Below are 23,165 nucleotides of genomic sequence, written 5' to 3'. Positions count from 1 at the left end.
TCTTCCTGCCCTCACACCCCCACCTCCCCTATTCTCAGGCCTGCAGATTCCAGCAGAATCACACCACTGGCCCTCCTCGTTCTCCAATTTGCAGACAGCAGATTACGGGACTTCTCAGCCTCCATAAACTGCCTGAGCCAATTCCTATAATAAATCTCCTCCTATATCTATTTCTATATACCCTGTTGGTTCTGTTTCTCTGGAGAACCCTAATACAACTATGTGAAGTGAAAGGAGCCAGACACGAAAGGCCACACATAGTACCATTTCATTTGTATGACACGTTCAGAATAGACAAATCCATGAAGGCAGAAAGCAAATTGGTGATTTCCAGGGGCTGGGGGAGGGGAGAATGGAGAGTAATTGCTTAACGTGTTCGGGTTTTCTTTTAGGGGAATGAAACCGGTTTGGAACTATGCAGAGGTGGTGGTTAGATAAGAATGTGAATGTACTAAATGTCACAAAATTGTTCACTTTAAAATGGTTAATTTTATGTTGCATGAATTTTACTCCCAAAGAAAGAAGAAAATAAATGTCATGTCCCCCCTCTACTCAGCACTCTGCAACAGCTCCCCAGATGCCTCAGAGTAAAAGACTAAGTCCTTACAAGGACCCACAAGCCCCCTCCCCCACCCCCATTTGATTTGGTCCCTCCTTATCTCTGTTCTCCCTGTACTCTCCCTCCCCCTCACTCCACTCCAGCCACACTGGCCTCCTTGCTGTTCCTGGAACATTCCAGGACTACTCCTGCCTCCAAGCATTTGCTCCAGCTGTTTCCTCTGGCTGAGAGACTCTTCCTACAGCTTGGCTACCTTCCTTACCTCTTCCACATTGTTGTTCAAATCTCCCCCTCCCATTGGGCAAGGGGTCTTACCCTGCAAATTATCTCATCTTTCTCTGGAGGGCCCCAATGGCAGATTCATTGGCACTGATTGAAAAATTCCTGATTGACCGGTTAAGACTACATTTCTGGGGGAGGTTGAAACAGATTAGGTATTAATCCCCAGGCCACGGTTTGTGAATTCAGTCTCAATGACACTGTTTTGGGCCAGTGGTTTTATTTTGAACAGATCTCATCATAAGGTAATTATGTTAATTTTTTCTTAGCCTCCTGCTAGATTCCATTCATCTTTCTGGTCACAACTTAACATCACTCTCATTTAGATGCCCAGGTTGGGCTGGGTTCATCTGCTGTGGGCTAGCATTGCACTTTATAGTTTATAGATTACCACTCTCCAAACTTTATTGTAACAATGACCTAACCATCTGTCTTCTGTGAGAGTGAATGCTCCATGTGGGTAGGTCAGGGCCCCACTTCCTATGTGTTCACTTCAGTCTCCCCGCTCAGTGCCTGGCATGCAGCCGGGACTCAATACATTTTGTTGGGGGAATGAATATGTTGGGGAGGAAAAAATTCCTCAGCCCTTCAAGATCCTTCTAGCTGGATTAAGAATCAAATTGATATGAAACAGATTAACAGGAGAAAATCAAATTTAGTTTCATATGTAAGGGGAATCCATACAGATATGGAAATTCTAGACGTTGAGGCAACATGACACTTATATGAGCTAGGGAGGTGGGTAGGGGTCTGAGGAAGACCATTAGCAGGAAGGTGAGAGATGTCTGGAAAATAAAGTTTGCCCTGTTATGAAGATAAGTTTCTTAGGTAAATTGGAATGTCTTGTTAAAAGTTCTCTTCTTGGGTGCCTGGGTGGCTCAGTCGGTTGAGCACCCAACTCTTTTTTAAAAAAAAAATTATTTTATTTATTTGACAGAGAGAGAGAGCACAAGCAGGGGGAGCGGCAGAGGGAGAGGGAGAAGCAGGCTCCCCACTGAGGAGGGAGCCCGATGAGGGGCTTGATCCAGGACCCTGGGTCACGACCTGAGCTGAAGGCAGACGCTTAACCGACTGAGCCACCCAGGTGCTTCTGAGCATTCAACTCTTGATTTTGGCTCAGATCATGATCTTGGGGTCCTGGGATTGGCCCCCTGTTGGTCTCCACGCTCAGTGGGGGGGGGGTCTGCACAAGGATTCTCTCCCTCTCCCTCTGCTCTTCCTCCCACTCGTGCAAGCACGCACTCTCTCTCTCTCAAACAAATAAATCTTTTAAAAAGAGTTCTCTTCTTGGTACAGGCTCTTTCCTATGTAAATTTAGGCAGTTGAGGGGGAGGTAAAGAGCTCTTCCTGAATCTGGTTTTTTTTTTTTTTTTTTTTAAAGATTTTATTTATTTATTTGACAGAGACAGAGACAGCGAGAGCAGGAACACAAGCAGCGGGAGTGGGAGAGGGAGAAGCAGGCTTCCCCTCGAGGAGGGAGCCCGATGTGGGACTCGATCCCAGGACTCTGGGATCATGACCTGAGCCGAAGGCAGACAAGCGCTTAACGACTGAGCCACCCAGGCACCCTTCCTGAATCTGGTTTTAACTCAAAATAATCTTCATGCCAAAGTGGTCTATCTTGGAGCAGCCTGCCTTGGCCCCTACAAATAGATGAAAGGACATACTTTCCAACCAGGTCTCCTTGTGGGACGCTTAGAGGACTCTGAACTAGTGACGGATTGAGGACAACCCTTGGAAAAAGCTTTGATTATCGCTATCTTTTGAATGAGCAAGTTGATAATCAAGACACTTACACAGGTAAGTGTCTTGCCCATGCAAACTAAGCAGGTGAATGGCAGCCCAGGGTTGCCATAGGTCTATCTTTTCACCCAAGCAGAACTTCTAAGGCGGTGTAGGGGATGGGAGATACTACCCACCTTTGCTGCAGGGCTACCTCCTCCAGGAAGTCTTACCGAATACCCTGGGGGACAATCATTCTGTTTCCTCTGGATTCCCAAATAGTTTATCATTTTCTGTGTTCTAGCATTTTCCACACAGCCCTAGATTTTAACTGCTGGTCTCTTTGCCTTTCCTCTGAACTATGCACTCCCCAGAGCCAAGCTCGAATAAGCGTCCCTTTGGAGTCACTAGACCCAGGTTCGAATCCCAGCTCCACAACTTACTAGCTGTGCCACATTGGTCAAATAACTGGACGTCTCTGGGCTCTCCTGCTCCGCAAAGTGGGTGAGTAATGTCACCAGCCTGGTGGGGCTATTGAGGAATGTAATCTAATCAGGCAGATAAAGTGGTTGGCCTCAATTTTGTCAAGCCTCAATGTTCTGTTTCTCAACAAAGCTTTGGCGAGTGGTAGGAATTTGGGGGGAAATGTCCAGATCAGGGACTCGGAAGCCCTGACTTCTGGCTCTGAGTGGCCATGTGTCCTTGGCCAAATCCCCCTGCCTTCTTTAGGTCCCGGCCGGGGTCTGAGCACTGACGTAGGCTCTCCTGGCGGGGCCCTTCTCGGCCGGTGACATTCTAAGATTCCAGGAGCGAATGAACTTGGGGGGTGGGGATGGAGGAGGGAAGGCGGGGCGAGCCCGATTGGCCTCTGCGCGCCACGTGTCCGGCCCCGGAGCCGCCAGCTGTCCTCCAGGCCCGCCCCCGCGCTGCGGCGGCTGCTTCTGCTCGGCTAACGGGCTCCCACCCCGCGAGCTCCGCGTCCGCGCGTGCGTCTGCCCGGTCGCGACAGGAAGCCTCCGCCGCGCGGTGAGTGCGTTGCGGCCGGAGAGGGGATCGCATCAGCCCCCACCCCACCCCCCGAGGGCTGCAGGGACGCGGGGACGAGCGATAAACGCCCAGTCATCGCTGACCCGTGCCTCCCGCGGGGCTCCGGGGCGGGGCGCGGGCAGGTGGCGGGCGCGGGCAGGTGGGGGGCCGCGGGGGTGGGAACCCGAGAGGGTCGCGGGCTGAATGTGTCTGGGGGAGCGCAGTGGAACAAATCTAGGGTGGCGGGCGCAGAAGCAAAGACTGGGGGATGGGAGGGGAACAGGGGAAGGGAGGGGGCCCGGACTCTGCGGCGGGTGTAGTCTAGGGGCCGGGGGCTCTCGGGCGGAGGCAGCGCAGGATGCTGGCCGTGCTTTGGGAGGGGTCGGGGGCTGGAGAGACTTAGAAGACCTGGGGTTGGGGGCAGCAGGACGGGGGTCTAAGGACCCGCAGGGAAGGGTGTGGCTGAGGCCAAAGACTGAGGCTGCAGGAAGAGGCAGACCCCTCCAGCCGCCTGTGAAGTGGTTTGTGTGTGTCGTTGCGGGGGAGGGCTCTCGGTGTGCAGACCCGTGGGGAACTGGCTGGTTCACACCCGAGGGACCCTCGCGTCCCCTTTGGACCACCGCTGGCCTGAGGGAGACTTGAAAGCAGCTGGGCCCTAAGGGCAGACGCCCCACCCTTCTTCCTGCTCTCCTGAAGCCCAGTTTAGGCCTTCCCAAAACTTAGGTCTTCAGATAACTCCCAGAATACCAGCATGGGACTGAAATACCCTGAATCCAATCCCAGCTCCACCATCGACTTGCAGTGTGACCTTGAATCAGTAGCTTTCCCTCTCCGAGTCTCAGCTTACTCTTCCAAGTCCAGAGCTGATAAACCCAGCCCCTCTCCGTGGAAATGATGGCTGCCCTTAAAATTGATTTATTTGTCAGCTGCAAGGAATCATTTCAAGTTTGGGAAGTCTTGATTGCAGGCTTGGGAAGCCTGGGCTACCCTTGTAGGCCCGGGGAGGGGAGGGGAGGGGTCCTTTGGGAAGAGAATCCTGCCTTTGCTTCCTTCCTACCCCTCCCTTTCTCTAAACCCCCGCGGGTCTTTCTCACAATTCCAAATTTGGACATATGGCTCCGGGGTTGGTGAAAGGATTCTGGTTTCCTCAGTCTGCCCTTTTCACTCACTTCCCCCTCCTGCCGCACACAAAGCACACCTGAAATTGCTGGCCCCACCGACCCTGAAGGGATATCCTGTCCTGCTTTGCCCTTCCAGGTGAATGACCGTTCCCGCTGCAGCTCCCATAAAAACCCTGCCCTTCTGGCTGGCAGGCCCTGTGCCAGGCAGAGGGCACTGGCCTGGGAGTCTGTGGAAAGCAGGGTTACCGTTCCAGGTCCTGGAGGGGTCCTGGGGCAAGGTCCTTCCCTGCCTGGACCTTCATTAACCATCAGTAGCAAAGGCTGCTAAACCAGCTGCCACTTCCAGCGCTGGTATTCTAGGATTCAACTGTTCGAAAGACTTAGGATTCTGAGAGTTGGGTGGGGCTGGGGAGGGAGGCCCAGGCCTGCATCCCCCTCTGCAGCTGTGACAGTCATTCATCCATCTTCCTTTGCCTTCCACCCTTTGTTCCCAAGGTACTGGCTGCTTGGATTCAGAAAATATTTGCGGTTTCTGGGTTAGGGCCATAGCTCTTGCTGGGGCAGAATGTGGATACCAGTGTGCAGAGTAGGGGGCTGTCCTTGGGAAGTGCAGGACCTTGCCTGTCGGAGCTGACCCCGGGAAGGGGTGGGGGACGCTCTGCAGTGTTGGTGCGCTGCCAGCGTCTGGAGCATCTGCACTGCAGCACCCAGCAGGAGCCTTGGGCCACCAGGCTCCAGCCCCGGCCCCAGGCTCTGCCCTGCCTCTGAGCAGCCAGGGGCCCTGGGCACACCTACCCCTCTAGGCCTTAGTTCCTTCCTCCCTAGAGGGGCAAGAGATGTGCCCAGGGCACCCAGCTTGTAAAGTGGGTTGGGGCTCCATGACTGTTGATGTTGCATTATTCTAGGATTTTCTGGGGAGGCCCAGGGGTATCACTTAGCCTCACCCCACCCAGCTTCACCAAGATACTTCCTGGGTGGGGACAAAGTGCAGGATGTGGTCTGTACCCTGATTTCTGAGCATGCAAGTCCGGGTCTTATCTGCATCCCTGCTGCCCCCGCAACAGAGGAGAGGAAGTCTTGGGGGGGGGGGATCCTTTATGCTTATAAACTTCTTGGCTTGGAATCCTGGCCACACTGCATTTCCTTTCTTCCTGGAATTGAGAAGCTCCCACAGACACTGGCTAAGGAGGAATGACTGTCTTCGGGTTCTTTGAGCCTCAGACTGCGCACCTGTCAAAGGAAGACGAGGCTGGTACTTGTGCACAGAGAGGCCGGGGCTGCTGTTGTAATCGTGGAAAGGGTGTGGTGCCCTGAGCCTCAGGTTCCTCATCTGTAAAAGGGGTGTCCTGGTACCTCTTAAATAATAATTAAATCATAACCTCCGTTACTTACTGAACCTTCCAACTTGCCAGGCCCTGGCTGAACCCTTGGTAGATTGGATGCTGCTACCATGCCCATTTTGCAGATGTGGAAAGTCAGCCCTCAAAAGTTTAGGGGAGAAATACTACTAAATGCCCATGTGTTTCCTGTGTGTCAAGGCCACGTCTAAGCTCTAGGTGTGTCTTCTTTTCATCCTCACCACGACTCCTCTGAGATAGGCGCTATTTTTATCCTGTTTTACATATGAGGTTAAGTACTTGCCCAAGGCCACACAGCTCCTAAAGAGCAGGTCAGGCTTCAGTCCCAGGCAAGGTGGCTGCAGCCTCTGTCCTGTTAGACGCAACGCTTCTCTGCCTCACAAAAGTGACCTGAGCTGGGAATCAAACCCGGGCCCATGCAGTTCCAAGCCTGGGGCAGCCTGATGATCTCCTGGGGCCTTGCCCAGCCCAGAGATCAATGGTTCTGGGTCAGGAGAGGGAAAGACACTGCTCTCTAAGAAACCCGAGTGTCTGGAGCTGGAGGGGGGGTGTGCCCAGGCACAGGGCCAGGAATGGCATTTACCTGGGCTTCATCAGAGGCTAGCTCCTGGAGGACGGTGGGGCTGGTCCTGGTGTCTTCCTGCGGGCTGGGGGAGGGGAAGGATCATGACCTTATAGGCCAGGGGCCTCTGAAGTCGGGTGCACACATCCTGGGAGGCACTAAGATGATTTTCTGGAAGAAACTATTAGGCCTCTTATTACATATGCTTTTAATCTCATGCTTATAAAATATATTTTTATCATGATGGATACTCAATTTTTTTTCCTTGGTTACTGGTGGTACATAGGATCAAAGCAATGACAGATTACGGCAGTAGATTGCCAGCTTTGTGTGGGTGGGAGACTCGTCTGTCTCATTTTTTATTCCTCCCCCATCTCCTACCAACAGACGTGCTCAGTAAATACTTTTTTGAAAAATGAGCTCCTGTTTAATCACTAATTTTCTTTATCACATTGGACAAATTATACTTAACCCCTCAAGTTATTTCCTCTCCTGGCTATATAATGAGGAATAAAGCACACTTTGAAGACCCCTAGGCTGGATGTTCTTTTATTATGTGATTTCCCCCCCTCCAGGGGGGTCACTAAAGAGGCATTAAAACAACTCAGTGCGTTTCACCCAACAATCTTTATAAGCCACCCTGTGGTCATGGGAGCAGCAAAGAAGCAGACACAGTAATTTTTAAGAAAGACAGTAAAGTTATGATTCAAAAGATAGAAAAATGATCATGTGCTAAAGATTTGATTCTACTCACCTACTAATGACTGGACAGGCAGATGTTATGGCCAGCTTGAAAGAGAATAAGTAGACACTTATTAAAAGGAATGTGCAAATGGAGGCAGACTGGTTTTTCTGGTCAAAGGGGAGGGAGATTAATTGGGCTGTCACCAAATAGAACAGTATGAGCATGTCTGTAAGAATTATTTTACATTACCACCATTTACCTACAAATTACTGAGCTGTAAAATTGCTCAGACAGACTGGAATCATAACCTGGAGAGTTGGAAGTAGAGATTTTTTTTTCCTAGAATACCTGGAGGCAGGCAGCCTCCATCTACTCGAGGAATGGTAAATCCGCAATGGTTGAATCCAAGCCAGTCAAATGTAAGGTGGTTTCTGAGTACCGTGGGGCTTCAGAGGAGAGAGAAATCCCTTTTGGCTTCCTGGAAGAGTTGGGAGAATCACCTAGAAAAATTTTTGAAAATTACCAAAGCTCAGGCCTCACCCCAGAACTGATGAATCAGAATCTCGGAGGGTTGATCTTACACTTCGGTAAATTGGAAAAACTCCCCAGGTGGGATTAATGAAGCCAGAATCGAAAAGCGCTGGTTTTGATGCTCGAAGGCTGGATAGAAAATGGTGGTGGAAGAGGTTCTTGGCTTAGAGGCGGGGGGGGGGGGGGGGGGGGGGGGGGGGTGGGCGGGTGGTGGTGGGTGAAGAGGAAAGAGGGGAAGGCAGATAAATCAGGAAGGATGTCGTGGGCCTTGAAAGCTGAGCTGCAAGGGCCTACATTGAAGGGGGTCACTGGGATCACGTGGGCAAGCAGTGACTCAGCTCAAGTTAGAGTCCCCTGGGCTCCCCTGCCACACAGAGGTCTGGGTGAGTTTTTGCATGACCTTCCACGTTATTTTTTTATTTTTCTCCAGTTGCCTTCCCCACACATATCTGGTTTCACCCCCTTACACTCAGCATCTCCTCCCACCCTAAAAGCACGCTCTATTCCTCCAAAGCATGCAAGATAGCTTTAGAGGACAGAAATGCTTTTTCTTAGGCTGGTGTTTCCGTTGCGTCTGATATCCCTTCTCTCCTCCGTCTGCTTCATTCCGTGATGCCAGACTCCTGATTGTGCTCACCTGTCAGCCTGAACCCCTAACATGTGTCTGTAACTTGATACGCATCACACATGCAACAGAAAAGGACAAGGTAAAAAAAAAAAGTCAGAAAGTTGTAATATTTTTGTTCTGCACCCCGATGGCTCATTGTGCCCAGTAACCCACTAACGGTGACTGGGATGACAGAAGCCACCACTTATTAGACATTTAATGTGTTCTGGCCATGCTGAGTATTTTACCTGCATTAGCCCATTGAATTTTCACAGAAAACCTTAGGATTAGCAATTCCTAGATGAAGACACTGAGTCAGAGAGAAATGACAGAACTTGCCCTAGGTCACGAACTAGGAATTTTCTGGAATGTCTGAATTTGAACTCAGGCCAGGACTGCAAAGCCTGCATTTTTTTTTTTTTTTAAGATTTTATTTATTTATTTGAGAGAGAGAGAATGAGAGACAGAGAGCATGAGAGGGAGGAGGGTCAGAGGGAGAAGCAGACTCCCTGCCGAGCAGGGAGCCTGATGCGGGACTCGATCCTGGGACTCCAGGATCATGACCTGAGCCGAAGGCAGTCGCTTAACCAACTGAGCCACCCAGGCGCCCGCCTGCATTCTTTATTATGATGCCAGGCTGCCTCCCTTGTAAATGTTTGGGTTTATCATAATAAAAGCTATCATTTCTTGAGCCTTTACTCTGTAATAGGCACTGGGCTTAGGGCTCTTCATCTGCTGTTTCATTTGTTTATCAGTACTTGGAGATAATTTTTATGTGCATTTTGCAGATGTGGAAATTGAGATTCAGTGAAGGTAATTTACCTAAATCACAAACGGGGGTGGGGAGGGCAGAGCTGTGACTCACGGCTAGGCCCGACCTCAAAGCCCATGCCTCTTACATGAGTTGGACAAGACCCTTCCCCTGTCCAGTTCTTGGTTTCCCCAACTCTTGCACTTGGTCAGCAGCAAGCCACAAGTGGTGGTTCTCTCCCCCAGAGCGTTCCTCCTGGAATCAATCTGGAGCTCCCAGAGGGAAAGGAAGGAAACATGATTGCTTGTGGGCTAAAGAACTAAGGCAGGGGCTGCCCACAGTAGCCCAAAGCCACTAGGAGACTCTACCCTAAAATGGATTTCTGGAATGATCAGCCAGGATGAACCCTCATGGATATCCAGGTCAGAAGAGGTTCAGGGTTCCTCGGAGGAGAGAGGCACAGGTTTAGAGTGGCCACACCTGCCAGTCTTGAGAAGCTGTTTCAGCCAGGATGATAAAACTTGCATATTGGATAAGGGGGAGATTTGGGGAAGACCCCTCCTGGGACTGATATTCTGAGATTCTGCTGTGAAAATCCATGGTTGGAATCTATAAAAACCTTTCTCATCCACTCTGGATTTTCCCAAGGAGAGAGTGATATTATCCCCATCTTACAGATGAAGAAACTGAGGTCCAGAGAGGGAACCTGACTTGTCTGAGGTTACAGACAGATTGGGAACCAGACCTAGGTCTTTTTCTTTGGCCTCTTCCTAATCTCCTGTTGCAGCCAGAGTCCATGGTTGTGTGGGGCTTTTGACCTGGAGCTCGGAGGCACAGATACGGTCCATGGTCTGGGCCTTGGCAAGTCACTTACCCTCCCTGAGATGTCTTTACCTCACCCAGAAAATGAGGGGCCTGGTGTAGTGGATGGTTAAGAGCCCTCTGGGATTCTGAAACATTGTATAGAAAACATTTATTCAGCCAATTTGAGAGGTAGGGTCTGGGTTGCTCTGGGAGGGAGCAGAGACCCTTGCAAAGCCAGGTAAACGGCACCGCTGTGATTACCTCCAGAGCTTCCCTGAGCCCACAGAGGAGGGGCTGTTGGAACTGCAGTCTCCAGATCTAGTTCTGGAAGAAGCTTGTGTGTACACAAGACCTGCACTCGCATGAAGCCCATGTAAACTGCTCTCTGAACTGAGAATATTTTCCCAAAGACTCAGAGGCCCTTCCTCTAAGCTGTCTCTCCTTGGAAAGAGGCTCTTGTCCAGATGGTCCTGGGCTGCAGCCAGCAGCTGAAGTTTCCAGCAACAAGGCCAAAGGAAAATGCTTCCAGACTGGAGGTGCAGGTGACAGGCCTCAGCCCTCCCTGCCCAGGGGACTTCCCGGCCCTCCTTTGGTCCCTGTTGCTGTGCTCGCCTTGGGGGGTCCCTCATCCCCAGCCCACACCGTGCCCCAGGCCGGGGAAGCCGGAGCCTGGCCAGACCCTGGGGTAGATGTGATTCCCCGCCCCCTGCGGGGGGAATTTCCACTTTCTGGGAAGAGTTGCACATTTGTACAGAGGGGCCCCTGGTTGTCAGGGAAACAGCAGGGTTTCCTCCAGCTCGGCTGGGGTTGCAGGCAGATCTCTGTCCTCTGCCCTTCATCCCCAGCCCCACCTCCTGCCTGTCTGCTGACTGCAGCTTGGGGGACTCATGATCAGGCGCTGGGGCTACGGGCAAACACTACAAAGCCCGGTCAGAACTGGCCACCAGTACAGTGAACGCCTGGCGTCCTGGGCTCTGCCCTTGACGTATGTTAATGTCTCATCCTCCAAGAGCCCTACAAGGCAGGAAAGGGAAAGCCCCAGTTTTGTACTTGAGGTGACCTTGAACTCAGAGATGAGCAATGTGCCCGAGGTCATGGAGCTAATAAGTGACAGAATGTATTTGAATCCAGTTCTGTCCATCTGACTCCACACTTGATCTTAGCCAAAAGGCCAAGAAGCGATTGTCCATCTGACTCCAAAACCTGTGTTCTCCCCGCTGTGTCGCACCGTCTCCAGCAGGGTTATGGGCTGAGGTCAAGAAGGGCCGATTTCCCCTAAGCTGTTGGTTTTGTTTTTGTTTTTTGGTGGTGGGGTGTGTGGAGAACTGGAAAGCACTGAGCTTTCCGCCCTGGTTTCTCCTCTTCTAGTTCAGCTCCTTGTAGGTCTTACTGAATAAGCCAGATAGAGTTTATTATTCTTACTTTTAAAAAAGTAATACATAGACATGGCTTAAAAAGATCAAATGGTACAGCCCTGACTGAAATGGAAAGCACCGGCCCTTCTTTCTCCTCTTGTCCTGGGAAAATTGCTTCACTTCCACCTTTGCCTTCCTGCTCTTCCTGCTGAGAGTGCTCACCGGCCCGCGCCCCCTTCTCTTCCATCTTCCCAAACCAGTGACGGCCCTTTCTCCATTTCTTTTTAGGTGTAAGACATTTTTGTTGATTTCTTCCCTCTAAACCCTGTCTCCTACACCCTCCTTTGATAAGATCCTCTGTCCTGTTTGTCCTCACGGGGAAGAATCCAGAGCCTTTACCGTGGCCTCAGGCACTGGTCCCCAGCCCCCATTCCCTGCTGCCGCATTAGCCGCCCGAGTCCCTTGACCGCACACCCCTAGGTAGCCATGTGGTTCATGATCCTCTGACCACTTGGCCTGGGCTTCTACTGCTTGTCACTCTCCCCTGACGACCAAGCGTTGTCTTTTCTCCTTACTTTTTGCCATATGCATTTGTTATTCTTCCCCGTTATAGAGTAAGCTGCAGAAAAACAAGAGTTTTAAAAAATCTCTTTTATTGATCGCTATACCCTCAGTGCCTAGAGCAGTGCCTAATCAGAGCAGATGCTCAAGAAATGCTCATGGACTTACATGGGAACGCTAGCCCTTCAGATGCTTGCAGCAGGTGGCCCAGAGCCCTTCGAGCATTCTCACCTGCAGAACGTTAAGCCCTGGCCTCTGGAACCATTCTTGGTGACTTAGACGTAGAGCATGCTTGGTGCAGATAGCTTGGACTCTGGAATCTGGACTTTGTTGAATTCCGTTTTAAGCTGTGTGACTTTGGGTAGATGATGCAACCTCCCTGACTCCCCATCCTCCATTTCCTCCCCTGGGGAAAGGGAGAATCTGATGATGGGAAAGATTGCCACGAGGATTCAGTGGGACATGTGGGAAAGTGCCCTGGATGGCCTGGAGGAGTCGTGTGGTCAGTGATCATGCCCTGTCTCCCTCTCAGTTCCAGGTCCCTCTCCCATCCTGGTGTGAGTGGACCCAGGCCAGTCTATCCATTGTCTTCTGAAAATGCGTCTGGCCCTGAGGCAGGTCTGGGTGTAATTTAACCTAAAGGGCTGGGGGCAGCTGGAAAGCAGCAGGGGGAGCATACCTTCCCTTGGGAGGCAAGGAGGGTGAGGAAATTGGGGGAAAGCATGGAGGGGACCAGATCTCATGGGTCTCTCTTCTCCACAGTGTTACCTGCTGCAGAACCTGAGACCATGGCCAAACCAGCACAGGTAAGGAGCCTCTCCCCTCCTGAAGACTGTGCTCCGCCTTACGTGGGCTCCTAGAGTCACTAGGCCCGCTCTCCTCTTCATCTAGAAGGGAGCAGTAGAGGTTCTCAGGCTTTGCTTGCTCCCGTTACAAGTCACGACCTTTTCCGTTGCACGTGCCCAATGACAGCACACAACATTCTAAGCAGAAAAGATGTGTATTGGCTTACGTGACTGAACAGCCCAGAGCTTCAGGTTTGGCTCGTTCCAGGGACCCAGATGGTATTGTCAGGATTCTGCCTCTGTGAGTTGAACTTCCTCTGGGTGGCTTCCTTCGTGGGCGGTTCTTCCCTGATTTGGCACTCTAGCCACCAGCTGCCCCAGGCTTCCATTCTGCTTCCTGGGCAGCCTGGAGGACACAATATACTTTATTCCCAGTGATTCCAGGGCGAGTCCTAGGTTTGGTTCTCATTGGCTGGGCCAATGGTGACTTGGATTCAGGCGGTAGAGTTGGTCCTACCTGAACTGCATGGTCCAGAAGTGGTTCCCCAAGGAGAAGGCTGCCGGACAGGCAAAAGCATGAGAGGATTCTCTCTGCTCTGGACATGGAAGTGTCCCTTGTCACATGCATCTGGGATTAAGTTTCCCTGCTTAGGAGACCTCCGTCTTTCATGCTGTAGGACCGTTTGGCTGGGCAGTAGAAATTGAGGTGTGGTGGAGCTTTTTTACTCCTGGGTGTGGTCAGGATCGGGTTCTGTCCTTGGGCAGAGCTAGGTGTCCTTCTCTGCCAGGCTTCACCCGAGACTGACCCCTGTTGGCTAGCATTAGAAAAGGAGATACGGCCACTGCAGTGATAGGATGGGGAAGGGAGAATGAAACCAAGGGATGTCTGACTAGGCCCCTTTTGCTCCTCACTTCAGTCACAGAGCTACTGGCCACAGACATAATACAAATGCTGTGTGATCTTGGGAGAGTTCTTTACCCTCTCTGGGCCTCAGGTTTCACGACTTGCCAGTGAACAAGGGCCTTAAGGATATCTATTCACAATTTTTGAAGAGCACAGTGTCTCACATGATATAGGATCAGCCCTCAAAAGAGTCCCAGCTGTGGCCTTCCTATCAGCCTCTAAGGATCGTACTTTGCACAAGTGGCCTCTCTGACCAGGAGGAGAAAGTGCTAGTGGTTATGGGCAAAGGCCCAAGGCAGAACTTGCTGTTCCCCATTTTCTATATGTAGTCATACCGCAGCTACTTCTTGGGAGGCATTCAAATTGCAGGGTTCCACATGACCTGAGTGGACAGAGCAGATCCTGGGAGGTCAGAGGGGCCAGGACCCAGGGCACGGATCTTTGGAATCCTGCTCCAGTGCTCCTGGCCATGCTTCTGCCTGGTTGACCCATGGTTTCTTGTTGCCATGGATGGACCAGGGGCCAGGAGACAGTCTGCAAGCAAGAGTCCCAGAGTGGCAGAGCCTTAGGGGTCCCTCATCCCATGAGATGAGCTGGAACCCCCCACACACACGGCACTCATGCTCTGGCGGAGGCAATAAAGGAGCTTTGTGGGCACACAGGTTAGGGAAGCTGGGAAAGGTGCCTGGAGAGAAATACCGGAGGAGAGGAAAGGGGCTGATGTGCTCCAGGGGGACGGGATGCTGGAACAGAAGGCCAGAGAGGAGATGGCGTGGTGTGTGAGGGGCAGCAAAGGTTAATTTGGCACGCTTGGCGTGCAAGGGTTTGGGTAAGGGAGGAGGTTGCAGAAGACAAAACGGGGGAGTTTGAGCAAGGTCTTCCTTCCATTCTTGAGCTGAAGTTTGTATCTGTTGCTTCCAATTATTAACACCCAATTCTGCATCTTGTGCGCCCCCTTCCCAACCCACACATACCCCCACGCACACATGCACAGAACAAGTCACTCACTCTTTTCTCCGGTGCAGATTACCCCCGGTTATTTCTGCTGTGTTAATTGTGCTGTTCTCCCTGGCTTTCCTTCTAGAAGAGGGGAACTTGGGGCCCAGAGATGTGAAGAAATAGTGTGGTGTCAGAAAGGTCCCGGACGCATGGCTCTGTGGCGTTCAGTTCACAGGGATGTTCTGGATTGGAGCTTGCTGCTGGGCATGAGAACACTGAGGACCAGGCGAGAGGGGCAGGGGCTGGTGCCCGGCACCCCAGCAGCTGCAGAGATGAGGCCCCGGTCAGGTGTGGTCAGGGCAGCTCTGCGCTGGGGTCCTGGCCCGGCAGCGTCTCTCAGGAGAGGCCGCAGGCTCCTAACTCTAGCAGCTGCTGGGGTGGGTCCCGAGACCTCGGAGCCCCAGGGGCCAGGCCGCTCACCAGCTGGCAGCAGGACCTGCTGAATATTTCACGGTGGAAAGTCCCTTCTGTGCTCGCCCCTCCCCTGGGCCCTGGGTACCTGTGGCCAGGAGCCTGTCTGCCAGAGGAGCAACAGGCTGGCTAGGTGAGGAGGGGACGCAGACTTCATCAGGTTGGCGTGAGGATGACCGACGATGGGAAACCAGGCCCGGGTGATTTGAAGGACTGTCTCTGTGCCTCTAAATGTGACCAGTGCTAAGACACCCCCATGTCCGCCTCTTCTAGTGGCCGTGATCCCGAGGGCCCCTGGGAGAGTTGATTATCCTTATGCAAAGATACACCTGGGAAGCTGGCCCCCCGCTCCTCACTAAACGGTGGCAGAGGGAACATGCGGATCCAGCGCCATGTCAGTCATTAGACTGCCCTTCCCCCTGGAGGACGTTGCCTCATCTTTCAGTTGCAGCCCTGTGCTGAGCACCGCCCCCCCCCCCCCCCCCCCCCGCTGTGGGAAGAGGGGGGGCAGGCTGAGGTGGAGGAGTGGCTGCAAGGGGGAGGGTCCTCAGCTTGCTGCGGAGGCCTCTGCCCTTGCACCTTCTCCTCTTCTCCTTCCTTCCTGGCAACTTGGAGTCCCGTGGTCTTGCCAACTTGGGGCGTCTGCACTGAGCCCTGAAGCATCTGAGCTGCCTCCCCGAATGTTCTCGCTTGCCCTTGCCTCCAGGACTTGACCGTCTGTTTCCTGTGTGAAGCCTTCCCGTCTCTGCTTTTCTGTCCCCGCCCCCAGCCCTTGGGGCCCTGCTGTCTCTCATCCTTTAGCACTTAGGTAGAATTCCCCTCCAGGAAGTCGTCTTTGTTCTGCTCAGAATATATTCAGTCATTCATCCATCCATGTGCCTGTCCGTCCAGGAAACAGATATTCAGTGGGTGCTTGGTTGTGCTAGGCTCTGCTGGGTGCAGGGGTGCGTCGGTGAGAAAGACCAGCACTCCTAGGGCTTTCTAAAGGGACTGTCTCTTTCTGGTCTGGGTATTTGGCATGTGTTTCTCCTGCTGTGCCCAGGGGTGTGATCAGGTTGCAGGGGACTCACGGATGGCGGGAAGAGGGCCGTGTCCCTTTCTGGTCACCTGCCATGTCAGAGCTTTAAATAGCAGCCCTGCACCCACGCATGCATACCTCAGAGGAACAGCAACTGCAAACATAAACCAAGGAGTCAGCCACACGTCTGGCCAGGTCCTTCAGTGTGGGCAGCAGGGGACGCAGGAGATGGTTGGAGGCTCATTTTTGCGTTTGCTTCTCACTCCTTTAAGGCACCGTGTGTGTGGGCCACCCCCAATCCGTGCACAGAGCCTTTCCTGGTTCCCTCCCCTCGCTGGAATTGGCCTCCCCTGTTTTCCCAAATTACTCTGCCTCTCTCTTAGGGTATTTATGGTGAGTTCTATGCTAATTTGTGTGCTTGTCTCTCTCCTCTGGGTCCGAAGCTCAGGAAAGACAGGGTCAGGTCTTCTTTCTCCCTGAATCTTCAGCCCTTAGCATTGGGCCTGGCCTAGGCTAAGTGCCCTCTCACCATGCTGTCGGCTCAGTGCTTGGGCTCCCGCATCCCCAGCCCTCCCAGCTCTTGGCCACTCTCCTGGCCCCATACTTCTCTGGGGCCACGTAGCTGACCCACATCTGACTTCTCTGTGAACCAGCCCATTGTGCACTCAGATTCAGTGTCTGGGATCCTCTGGCTCTGCCTCTCTTCCCTTTCAGCCTGAGGACCCAGCCAGCTTGTCCTCAGATGCCAGCTGCTAGCTCAGTTTACTGGGCCCAAAGGGCAGCATCTTGTCTTGGCACTGAGTCTGAGGGTGGCTCCGGGCTTCCCTTGGGCCACAACCTCACCCTCAGAAGCTGGCCGCTGCAAGATTTCTGGAGCTGGAGAGCAGAGGGGAACAGGCCAGAGATCTGGGCTCTGTGGGACCCTCGGCAAGAGGCTTTTCTTCTTTGGGCTCAGTTTCTTTGTTTCTGTGATACAGATCATCTTAAGTGCTTCTGCAAGTTGGAATCACATTAATGGAGGCAAAAGGGCTTTGTAAACTGTAAAGTGCCATAAAGGTATGAGGAGCTCTTGTTACCCTTGCAGGGATCATTTCTACCCCTTGCACTCAGCCTGGCTTTTTCCTCTCTCCCGGGTCCTAGGAAGGTTGTGCGGTGCTGTGGGCTGGACAGAGCCACCGTCCCGCAGGGAAAGGGCACAGTCCTTGGGGCAGGCTGTGGCAGGAGGTACAGGGAGAGTCGTCCCTACCCTTGCCTGGGCTTTCTGTAGTCAGGGCTTAATTTTCGGGGAAGGGAACGCAGCCTAGACTCTGCCTATGGCCAGGGTTGACAGTGTGATCTGGGGTTGGGGCTGGGAGCCCCGTTTAAGGCTAAGGTCAGCAGCTTACCTTCTGCTTTGTCTCTCCACAGGGTGCCAAGTACCGTGGCTCCATTCATGACTTCCCAGGCTTTGACCCCAGCCAGGATGCCGAGGCCCTGTATACCGCCATGAAGGGCTTTGGTGGGTGCTTGGCCACCAGCAGTGAGGCCCTAGGAAAGGGAGCAGGACTCACTGGAGCTGGGGGTGTTCCCACATGTGGGCTCAGCCCAGAGCCCTTCTGGGGGTGAGGGTGGGGGTGAAGTGTTGAGATGTGCTCATTCATTCTTTTGTCACCTCTTCTTACTATTTTTCATCATTTTATAATGAAATATTCCAGACCAGCCCAAAGGTCTAGGGAGTAATAGAAGCTTCCCCCACAGACCTGCCACCCAACTTGAGAAATAGCACTTGCTTCCTCATAGAGTTGAAACCTCCTTGGTGGGTCCCTTCCTGAAGCATCAGGCCCGGCTCTCCTCTTGGGAGTAACCACTACCCCAAACTTGGTGCTGATTATTCTCTTTAACTTTTCTTGTTGAAAGAACCCTAACTTGGGTGTTAGGATACCTGAGTTTTTCTAAGCCAGATCTCATTGTGAAAGCTTGGATGAGTCCTTGCTCCTCTCTGGGCCTCAGTTTCCTTATGTGTCTGATGAGGGGCTGGGTTACAGGCCCTCTGAGCGCAAATACTGTGGATGCTATGATCCTTCTCAGTAGGGGCTTGACAGGTCCCCACAGATCCTCCACCACCGACACCACCGCCTGATGAACAGAAGGCTGGTGCTGAGGTCTGCGGGGAGCAGCCCTGGTGGGCTTCCTGGAGGCAGGTTGGGGGGGGTCACCGGTGCCCTCCTGTCTTCCAGGCAGTGACAAGGAGGCCATACTGGAGCTCATCACTTCTCGGAGCAACAGGCAGAGGCAGGAGATCTGCCAGAGTTACAAGTCCCTCTACGGAAAGGTAACCGTGGCAACCACAGGGCAGGTGGGGTGGTGCTGGGGGCTGGTCTCACTTGCCTGTGTGTTCGTTGTATTCCGGCTCAGCCTCCGTGCTGGCGATTCTGCGCTCCTTCTGCTCTGCTCTTTAGTCAGGCCCCATTCCGCCACAGATAATTCTACAGCACTTGCTCTATGCTTGGGCGCTGGGCTAGGTGTTGGCGCACGCAGGTGACGAGACCTGTGAGGCGTCAGCGCTGTGGACTCACGATAGTGGGAGAGACACCCAGTAAACAAGCGAACAAACGGTGCTGGGGGAGAGGCACGGTGCCATGGGCTTGAATCCTGCACCGCCATTTGCTCGCTGCGTGACTTTGAGCAAGTCACCTGACGTCTCTACACCCGTTTCTTAGGGTTGATGAGAGCCCATACCTCCCAGAGTGACAGTTCCAGGGGCTTACTTAGCCTGGTGCCTTACAGAGTAGGTGCTCATTAAATGCAGTTCTTATAAGCACTCCTCCCCTCCCTCCTCCATCTCCTCCCTCCCTCCTTCCCCCCGACCCCTGACCTAGGACCTCCTTGCTGACTTGAAGTATGAGCTGACGGGAAAGTTTGAACGACTGATTGTGGGTCTCATGAGGCCACTTTCCTATTGCGATGCCAAAGAAATTAAAGACGCCATCTCGGTAAGAAGTGTGGATCTGTGTGTGTGTTGGGAGTGGGGGTGTGATGAATGGGAAGATTCTGGTCTCTGCAGCAAGTACTCACCGAGCCCTGCGCCCGCCAGCAAGGTGCCCTGAGGTAAGAGGCAGCTTGCTCAAACCCTGTCCCAGAGGGGTGCCACAGTCTCCAGATGGCCAGATGTGGGACAGATGTTGGTGTGAGACAGACCTCATAAAGGGGGCCCTTGGCCTAGACTCCACCACGGCAGCCTACAGCCCTGAGGAAGCAGGATACAGGGCCATAAAGACAAACTGTGCCCGACACCCCAAGGCCAAGGGCATACTAAAGGAGGGCAGGAGGGTGGCTTAAGAGGGTGTCACAGAAGATGAGAGATCAGGTTGGGCCCAGATGCTCCAGGGAAGATTTGGTTGATCAGAGTGGGAAGGTCATTCCAGGCTGAGTAAGAGGTCAGGAGAGGTGGTGGAGGTGTGTCCGGGGCAGAAGTGCGGCTTGGTCCGGTTGAAGGAGAGGGTGGCTCCCTAGCAGGCAGGGAGGGATCAAAGCCCTCGAGTGTACCTGCACTTTACAATGTGTAAGGTGCTGTGAACTTTGCCTCAGATGAGCTATTCAGCATGGATTTACTTGACACATTGGTAAGTTTCGCGATGTGAGAGATTGCCTTCTCAATGTCCTTGTGAGTTGGGCAGAGCCACCGGCAGCCTTTCCATTTTACAGATGAGAAAACGGGGGCCCAGAAAGACGCTTCTTAATGAGAGGTCACAAAGCAAGCTGCTGGCAGAGGCAGGACTAGAACCTATGTCTTTTGATTCTCAGGGCAGTGGCTCCAGTGTGGTGCCTGCAAGCTGTGGTAGGAGCACCCTGAGTGTTGGGGGTGTCATAGCTCTGGCCACTCCAGGAACCCAGCCCATGGCTGGCGGTGGCCTCCCAGCCCAGCCTGACTCCGACGTCTCTTCTGTTCCCCCAGGGCATCGGCACTGATGAGAAGTGTCTCATTGAGATCTTGGCTTCTCGGACCAATGAGCAGATCCACCAGCTCGTGGCAGCATACAAAGATGGTGAGATGGGCAGGGGGGCCACTCAGGACTTAGATATGAAATGAGGGTAATTGCAAGGGTGGGGACCCTAAGATTATCCATCCACCTTCTTTCCTCTTGTCCTCTGATCTGTCCATCGTTTCTCCATGTCAGAAATAGCAGCTCTGTGCAGCAATGTGCTAGTTTCTCAGGATATGGTGGTGGGCAGAGCCCATGTAGTCCCTGCCTCCTAGAACTTACAGGTTAATGAGGTAACAAGGGATACAGACGACACACAGGTAAACACGATGATGACACATTGTTATACGATGGAGTAACAAGAATCAGACTTTAATTCGGGTGGACCTGCTCCAGACAAGTGGTCAGAGAAAGCGTGTCCCTTGGGAGGGAATGAGAAGGAGCCAGTTGTGTAAGGAGTGGCGAGAAGATCCTGGCAGCGGAATGGCAAGCCCAAATGCCCTGGGGCGGAAATGAGCCTGGTAGCTAGCGTGAGGCCAGAGTGGTAGAGGGCAGGGCAGGGTCACACAGGGCCTTGCAGGCCAAGAGAAAGAGGCGATGTTTGATTCCAAGTCCAGCGGGAAGCCAGGGAGCCTGTGATCAGGGAGGGCATTAAGAGTCACCCTTGTTGCTGTGGATTGGAGAGGGAGGGGAGCAGAAGCAGGGGAAACAGTTAGAAGGCTGTAGCCACCGTCCAGGTTGTCGACCACGGTATCTGGAGTAGGATGGCACAGGTGGGGATGGAGGAAGTGGACAGATTGCATCTCAGTGTGTCAGGGGTCCGTGCAGAAACCTGTGGAGGTACCCCCTGGGTCTTTCCATGACCAGCCCAGAGACTGGGTGCTGGGATCATATAGGGGGCAGCAGCGACCTTTATCCTGGATCCCCGAGGTCTCACGGGGGTGGGACTAGAACTTCTGTTCCTTCCCTGCAGCCTATGAGCGAGACCTGGAGGCTGACATCATTGGCGACACCTCTGGCCACTTCCAGAAGATGCTCGTGGTCCTGCTCCAGGTGGGTCCACGTTGGGGCCCTCCCGGAAGCTCTCTAGCAGAGCGCGGGCAGAGGGCTGGCGGCACCTTCTTCCTCTTGCCCCAGACAGCGTAGCCTGTGAGGGGTTACCTGGTGGCTCCTCAGGTGTAAAGTCCCCATAAGCCGTGGCCACTCCCCAACTGCCCATTTATCCTCGAACCTGAGATGGTTTCTCTCTCTCACCTGGGTGTAGAATCCGAGCACCCAGGGGTCTGCTGGGCCGCCCCTGGTTTGCACAGGCAGGTGACCCACATTTCCCTTTGCACGCATCCCTCCACTTTTGTTCCCCGGGAAAATCCCCCCCTGTGACCTCCGTCCTCTCTTCACCCCCACCGCTCCCCCTGCTCTCCAGGCCTCCCTCCTGCCTTTGCTTCCCCAGCCGGCATGGCCCGCGAGTCACCAGCAGGGATGTGGCATTTCTGGGGCTTCCTGCGCTGCATCTCCCACAGCCAAGCCCCGCCGCTCCTCTCTCCCACCCCCAGAGACATGAAAAAGGACCATGAAGAGGCTGCAGAGTGGCTTCCGTCTGCCAAGCTGGTTTTTTCCCCCTTGGTTTTCTACACAGTGTGTTTTTAAAAAAATACTCTGAGTTAGTTGCTAACATTTAAAAATGGGGAGTTTTTGCTCGAAAGCCAGATTTCTAGGTGCTTTAGAACCATGGAAAGTTCTGGCACTGGCAGGCCTGCATTTTGAATGGCTGCAGGGGGCTGGAAAACGTCGTTTCCCCGCACCCCCGCAGCTTCCCCTTCACCTGCCTGGCTCCCCGGAAATCTCTGGCATTGACCTCAGGCATCGATCAGTTTCAAGCCGACACTTGTCAGAAGCTTTGTATAGAAATTAAGCCACTTCTTTGTTTCTTTCACTTGCTCCCGTCCCATACACAGTGTACCCCTGCTGCTCCCAGGTCTTTTCTCCATTGCCATAGCAGTCCATATCCCATATTAAGCAGCTGGGGAATTACCAGAAACATCAGGAATGGGAAAGTGTGACCTTTGCCCCCAAGTGCAAAGCCGTTTGTTCTGGAGAGTTCCAGCTCCTTCTCAACATCTACCACCAGATGGGCAGTGCCGCAGCATGCACTATAAATGTGCGGGCTCTGTCTTCTGAAGCTCAGTCCTCAGGAGAACCAGGGGCTCGGAGATCCTGAGGTGCCCAGTCCAGGGGCAGGAGGAGAGAAGCATGCCCGTGCCCACGGAAGCACGATGCCCGCTAGGGCTGGCCCCGTCCCCTACGAGTTCTGTTCTTTGCCGGATGGGGCACAGGGCCTGGGTGGGGCAGCAGAAATACCAGTAGGATTTGGTGCTTTCAGTGCTTGTGAGCTCGGATCTCAGGGCCCAAGTCTCAGATCCTCCCTGGTGAGTTCTCTAGGTTAAGGTCTGGGAACCCCCGGTAGAACGCAAATGTGCAGACTTTTTAGCCCTGCGGTAATCATTGTTGGCGGGCATCGTGAGCCATGCGGGGACTTGTGCGGGGTCCTGTTCTCAGTACAGGCTCTGGCTTGCTCTGGGATGGGGCTCCTGGAGGGACCTTGGTCATTCCCAGGACTCCCCTCTTTGGTCCCAACTCTGAGGATGAAGGGAAAAGCCAATGAGAGGGACCCTATGATTCCCCGCAAAACAGATGCTTCGGTCTTGATGCGGTGGCAGCTGAAGTCACTGCTCCAGGATACGTCTGGGCCACCACGCTTTCTCTGCCCTCACAGTCTCCACCCCTGGTATCCAGGCCTCTCCCCGCCAACCCCCCTCCCCCCCCCGCCCGGCTCTGGTTTGAACCCTGTGTCCCTGTGTCTCTGCCCAGGGAACCAGGGAGGAGGACGATGTGGTGAGCGAGGACTTGGTACAACAGGACGTCCAGGTAAACCAGCACTGACCGAGGGCTCTTGGGGCACAGCAAGGGAGCCCCGAGAGCAGGGAGCTTGGGGATCCGGGGAAGGGCTGGGTGCCGAGTAATTTGCATCAAATACCAGAAATAACTGACTCGTGGCCAGCATTTTATACAGTGCTTTGTTGAAGAAAGGACTTAAATTGTTTTTCAAAGGTACACAACATATATAAAGTTGGTGAGCTATATTTTGGAGCTTTTGTCATTTGTTCC

The 23,165-nt window shown here is 53.2% G+C and overlaps 1 protein-coding gene across 3 annotated transcripts in view; it reads left to right on the top strand.

The window, feature by feature from the left end:
• The first annotated feature begins 3,453 nt into the window (after positions 1-3,453).
• The window catches only part of ANXA6 (annexin A6), a 46,093-nt gene continuing 26,381 nt past the window's right edge, over positions 3,454-23,165 (top strand). For 2 of the 3 annotated variants that reach the window (XM_036087687.2, XM_036087685.2), the window contains exons 1-8: positions 3,454-3,586; positions 12,684-12,727; positions 17,446-17,536; positions 18,255-18,349; positions 18,897-19,010; positions 19,973-20,063; positions 20,974-21,053; positions 22,869-22,925. In XM_036087687.2, coding sequence (XP_035943580.1) covers positions 12,710-12,727; positions 17,446-17,536; positions 18,255-18,349; positions 18,897-19,010; positions 19,973-20,063; positions 20,974-21,053; positions 22,869-22,925 — 546 coding nt within the window. In that variant the 5' untranslated portion in view covers positions 3,454-3,586; positions 12,684-12,709. Of the gene's footprint in view, positions 3,587-12,453; positions 12,536-12,683; positions 12,728-17,445; positions 17,537-18,254; positions 18,350-18,896; positions 19,011-19,972; positions 20,064-20,973; positions 21,054-22,868; positions 22,926-23,165 lie in introns of those variants that run through there. The other variant, XM_078066753.1, reaches the window with a different exon arrangement.

This window comes from Halichoerus grypus, chromosome 2 (genome assembly GCF_964656455.1).
Source record: "Halichoerus grypus chromosome 2, mHalGry1.hap1.1, whole genome shotgun sequence".
Classification (NCBI taxonomy): Eukaryota; Metazoa; Chordata; class Mammalia; order Carnivora; family Phocidae; genus Halichoerus; species Halichoerus grypus.
Note: the sequence above shows the minus strand (reverse complement) of the source record. Positions and strands in the feature narration are given on the sequence as shown.